General features: G+C 36.5%; 1 protein-coding gene across 1 annotated transcript; it reads left to right on the top strand.

The window, feature by feature from the left end:
* Positions 1-2,993: 2,993 nt before the first annotated feature.
* Positions 2,994-3,775, top strand: LOC131657729 (uncharacterized). Its single transcript, XM_058927097.1, has 2 exons — positions 2,994-3,042; positions 3,159-3,775. Exons 1-2 carry the CDS (start codon positions 2,994-2,996, stop codon positions 3,773-3,775), a joined length of 666 nt encoding a protein of 221 aa, XP_058783080.1.
* Positions 3,776-6,000: the final 2,225 nt, after the last annotated feature.

The following is a 6,000-nucleotide window of genomic DNA, read 5'->3' as shown; positions in this document are numbered from 1 at the left end:
ATTTGTAATATCTCAGAACCTTGTTCTTATACTCATTGGAACAGTGACCTTGTTCACCACACCTATAACATCTGACAGGAGTGGGAGCCCCTCCCCCACTTGCCTTCTTCCAATCGCAAACATTCTATTTCCTTTTTTCAACTGTAACATGATAAGGCTTCCTACAATCTTGATATGGTTTTCCTCTCTTCTCGTTTAGACTCTGGTAGTGAGCCGAATGAGCAATGTTGTCTTCTCCATAGATCTGACAGTTGTTCATTAACTCTACAAACCTACAGATTTACTGATATCCAATCGCCCTTTTAATCTCCGGACACAACCCACTCTAAAACTTGATACACTTTGAAAACTCAAATGTCTCTACGTTATAGTGTGGATAGAACTTCACAAGCTCCACGAACTTGGCAGCATACTCGGTAACGGTTTAATTCCCCTGTTTCAGTGCAAGGAATTCCACCTCTTTCTTTCCATGGACATCCTTGGGAAAATACTTTCTCAGAAACTCCCCCGTGAACACAAGCGAAGTAATCACCTCACCAACAACTTCCAATCTCTGACGAGTTCCAATCCACTAGTCATCAACTTCTCCATCCAGCATATGAGTACCCTACCGTACCTTCTGCGCTCTGTGTTGCAGAGTAATCTACCACTCGAAAAATCCTTTCGAACTCCTTAAGCCACTCCTGTGCTCCATCAGGATCGTACCTACCTGTGAAAGTAGGCGGATTTTCCTTCTAGAACATACTTAAGTTACGAGACTCATCATTCCCTCCACCTTTAGGTTGATTCTACATAGCCTGAGCAAAAATCTGCAAGGCAGGAGAAATTGCAGCATTGTTTCTTCCAGCCATACTCTGTTCACACCAAAATTAGCATCAAAGTTAGAATAGCTACTAACAGTATTCAACTGTCACACTACAGAATCAATAACTTGGTCGAACGGACCGACCTACTCTGATACCACTAATGTAACACCCTTCTAAACCCGCATAAAATATTTGCAATATAATACGAATTAAATTAATTAAAACATTCATACAACGGTGTCACCTTCATAAAACTTCATAAATAAACGTCCTGCTCGGAACACGGGTTCTCAAAATTATATAAATTAAATACTTCTTGATCACAACAATTAATAACGTTAATTTTCTCACAACGGAATTCATAGTTTGAATATGTCATTACAAAACATTCATAAAACTTATTCATACTTCATCGTTCATGATTCATAAACCAAAACATCACAATTAAAAACAATTAAAGAAGAACATAATCATTCTAAAAACACACGATCCCGACCTCGATGTTACGTATCAGAGCAAGACTCTCTTTACTCGAAAACAAAATCTAAAAAAGGACTCCACAAAGTTATCCTCTAAGCTTCAACTGATTACTCCTGAGTATTTCATAATTATCATATAAGACATAAGTAATAAGTATAGTAGTGGTACACAAGTATCAATAATCACATATATACGGATACATGTGTATCCTCATGCTTCACATACTTACTCACACTTGCACATCATCATCTACTCACGATATCATCATATAATCCAATCACACTCATCATCTAAATCTTCATTTACATCACAGATAGTCAAAACATCATTCAATCAAATGTTACGCAATGTCACAAACAATGCAATGCAACATCAATAGACTCATGTATGTGGCACCAAAACTTGACGGTTGACTCTGTCATCGTTCTCCAAAGATCTCCACCAATAGAATCGATTCGCGCTTGGAAATAGAGCACTTCACAATATCGCACTCAATACTCACTATGGGATTGAGGTCATCACTGGACCAATTGTCATTCAAACATCACTAGACTGTTGTCCTAAAATATGTTATGAATGCATGATGCATAACATCATAATAATTAACGACCACATCTAGTCAAAATGGCATCATCATTCACTTAATCATCAAATCATGTCATCATTTTCCGATTTCGCAACATCCATACAACACATACTTCACATCCATCATATTATCAATCATCACATCAATAACTCACTAAAAAAACGAAGCAACGCACACATATATTCAAGAAAATCAAGTTCTATATCATCGACAGATCGCTTCCCAAACCCATCTAATCGTGCTAATTAAATTCCAGAAAATTGATTAGAACAAATTAGAGTAGCTCAGGTTAGCCATTGGTATCATAGAAAGAGAGCTATATACAGTATAGATAGAGTTGTCCCCGACAATTTAGAGGCCCTGTTCTAATTTTAAAATTTGGCCCCAATAAAAATGAAGGTAGAGAAATAATATCACATTTTACCTCTTTTTTTGATAAAATATTACATTTCAATAGTAAAAGTGTAAGTACCACGCGACGAACCATTGACCTTTGAGTTCAAAACAAGCTTCTATACCACTGCGCTAAATTACTTCCATTTCATATTGAATTCAACAATTAATATTTATATAGTTATTTCATATTTATAATAAAAAATAATTTTAAGGCCCTTGTTTTTTTGGAGGCCCTAAGTTATGGGCCTCGTTGCTCTATTCTAAGACCAGCCCTAACGATAGAGGTTAGGGAAAGAGAATAATAACTACCAAAGCATATATGATATTTGTTCCATGTTGATATTACATACAGATGAGGCATAAAGTGTGAAGAAAGCACTTTCATTCAATAAATTGAATTGTTACATACATCAAACAAGAGAATGTGCCGCCTTTATATATTGATAGACTTCATTCTGAAAATTATACCCCGTACCCCTACGTTTATCCCAATACCCCTACAATTTTTTAAAAATTCCAATTTTATCCTTTTTTACTTTTAACTTTTTATTTTTTCATTGTTACTGTTTGTACGGACGGTGGGGAGAGACTTGGAGACTGTTACGTTGCCTGAAACGGATAACCAAACATGCAGTATTCCAGTTAGTGTAATAAAAAACCGGACAACCCAAGGGTGGGTGATCCGGTTTGTTTTTTTCAACTTTCATCAACCGGATATCCCAGGGATGGGTATTCCGGTTTGTTGTGTGTCCCAACCGGATATCCCCTTTGTGGGTATTCTGGTTCTTGTTTTTCAAAAAAAATTTCGTTTTTTTTTTTTAAATTACTTTAATTTTAATTTTTTAATTTTTTTAATTATATATTAAACTAAATTAATTATATATATTTAGGTGTGGATCCTCCTTTGAAGAAATGCGATGTAACTCAAACATGTGTGGATACAACTGATGTTTTGGTAACTGGTCAAAAATTTGCTACAAGAGAAGAGGCGATAAGTTGGATTAAGGACGTTGGAATCAGGAATAAAGTGACAGTTATAATAGCTCGTTCAGATATCAAAACAGGCAAGCGAGGAAGAAGTGATAAATTAATATTTGGTTGTGATAGAGGTGGAAAATACAAAAAAACAGATAGCGAAACCCAAAGTGCTAGTAAGAGATGTGGTTGTCCTTTCAAAATTAGGTCAACACCGTCGAAAGATGGTTCTGGATGGAAGATCGATGTAAAATGCGGAGTACACAACCACGGCTTACCTGATAAATTTGAAGGTCATGCTTTCGTAAGTCGACTAAATACAGATGATAAGCAACATATTGTTGATTTGACAAAACGCCATGTTCCACCAAGACACATATTATTGTCATTGCAAGAGCATGACCCGGAGAATGTCACTCGGATCACGCAAATATACAAACATAAGAGTAAGATACAAAAAGACATAAGGGGTCCTAGAACAGAAATGCAACAATTGCTCAAGTTGGTTGAAGAATCAGGTTATGTTTACTAGAGTAGGAAAAAGGATGAGTCAGAAGTTGTGAGAGATATTTTTTGGGCACATCCAGAATCAGTGAAGTTGTTGAATATGTTTCCTATTGTATTGATTATGGACTGCACATACAATACAAACAAGTACAGGCAACCGTTGTTTGAAATAGTTGGTATGACATCAACTAAATTAATATTTGCTGTTGCATTTGCCTATATGGAATCTGAGCAGACAGAGACTTTTTGTTGGGTATTGGATAAGTTGAAACAGTTGTTTATCAAGCAGGATAATTGTCCTCAAGTAATCTTGACTGATAGAGATCTTGCCTTAATGAAAGCCATTGAAACAGTATTTCCAAAGACAACTAATTTGCTTTGTCGATTTCACATCAACAAAAACGTGAAATTAAAGTGTAAGGAACATGTTGTGGATGATATGCGAGAAACAGTGGAGAAAATGTGGTTTGAACTGATAAAGGCTAGTGATGAGATGGAGTACCATCAACGGTTGAAACAACTTGAGGATGCATGTGTTGACTCCAAAGGTTTTATTGATTATGTGAATGACACATGGTTGACACCGCACAGACATCGATTTGTCGAAGCATGGATCAATCAAGTGTTACATTTGGGCAACACCACAACAAATAGGTATGTTTATGTGATTTTATCGACATTGTTTCTTTATATTAATATTACAGATAATTAGTTGTTTTGTTTTATTTAAAGGGTGGAGTCTGCGCATTGGAAACTTAAGCAAATGTTAGAGAATAGATTAGGTGATTTATGCAAATGTTGGGAGGCTATGAATGACAATATCAAGATACAAGTGGGCAACATTAGAGCTTCATTTCAGAAGAGTTTTTATGAAGTTGAGCATGCACATACTAGTCCTTTTTATTCAAATTTGCGTGGTTCAGTATCAAGAGTTGCATTGAGGCAGATTGCTGAAGAGTGGTTTGGATTGACATGGTGGGTACCGATACGCAAAAGTGCGGATGTACTCATAGAAAAGTATATGGGTTACCATGTGCTTGTGAGTTAGGGAGATATACATTGAGTGGTGATGCGATACCAATTGAGGCTATTCATATTCATTGGAGGAAACTAAGTATGGAAGGAAATCAAGATATAGATGCAGATGATGGATCAGAAATAGACATGACAAATGCAATCGATGAAATTTGGAAAATGTGGAGGTCATTAGATGTTGTCGGAACCCATCCTATTAATTTGCTGCCATGTGCAGCAACCTTTAAGGTCGGCTTTGGTCGTCTCTCCTGAAAATAATTTGTAATATATGTTAATATATAAGTACATGTAATTTAAAAAAACATTTAAGAAAATATTTACGTACCTCGCCCAACCATAAATGACAGACAGCGTGCCTCTGATATCTAACCAATAAAGATGTATCAGTAGGTCCTCCGGGAAATGCCGGATGCTGCGGACCAACCTCAGGAGCAGCTCCCTGCTGTCCCTCGCCATCAGCCTCTCGACGTTGTCTTCCTCTTTGACGCATTCCGTCGATCGCACCTCCTCTTCTTCGAACCACTAAAAAATAAAAAATAAAATAGTTAACAATTAAATAAAATGTTATTAAAAATAATATATGATATTAAAAACAAAAAAAAATAACTAAAAAAAAATAGGAACCGGATACCCCAAGGGTGGGTTATCCGGCTGAGGGCAAGAAGAACCGGAAACCCCATTGTTGGGTTATCCGGCTGAGAAAAAAGGAACCGGAAACCCCATCATTGGGTTATCCGGCTGGTAACGGAAGAAAACGAACAGAACCGGAAACCCCACAGCTGGGTTATCCGGCTGAGAAATTTTTTTGAAAAACTTACTTTTTAAATGAAATGTGAACCGGAACTGACGAGGCTGGGTTATCCGGTTTTGGCTCAAAAAAATTCCCTCTTCTCAAACGCTGTGTAACCGTGAAAATGAGTGAAAAAGTGAAAATTTTTGTAATTTTTACTATTTATACAGGTGTAAATTTGTCCGAAATTTTTTTTTGTAGGAGTATTGAGATAAACGTATGGGTACAGGGTATAATTTTCCTTCATTCTATTCAAGAAAAGAAAAAACAGTTAGCCTAATTGAAAACATAATAAACTCATAACCCAAAAAAGACTGGTTAATGGGCCTACGATAAAAGACTAGAATATAGCCCAAATATATTTGACAACATCCAATCAGACTACCCAGATTATACCCCGTACCCCTACATTTATCCCAATACCC

Source organism: Vicia villosa, linkage group LG1, assembly GCF_029867415.1.
Source record: "Vicia villosa cultivar HV-30 ecotype Madison, WI linkage group LG1, Vvil1.0, whole genome shotgun sequence".
NCBI lineage: Eukaryota > Viridiplantae > Streptophyta > Magnoliopsida > Fabales > Fabaceae > Vicia > Vicia villosa.
Note: the sequence above shows the minus strand (reverse complement) of the source record. Positions and strands in the feature narration are given on the sequence as shown.

Coding starts and splice junctions, on each gene's coding strand:
- LOC131657729 (XM_058927097.1), top strand. CDS start 2,994: ATGGGTATTCCGGTTTGTTGTGTGTCCCAACCGGATATCCCCTTTGTG. Junction 3,043..3,158: donor ACCGGATATCCCCTTTGTGG/GTATTCTGGTTC, acceptor ATATATATTTAG/GTGTGGATCCTCCTTTGAAG.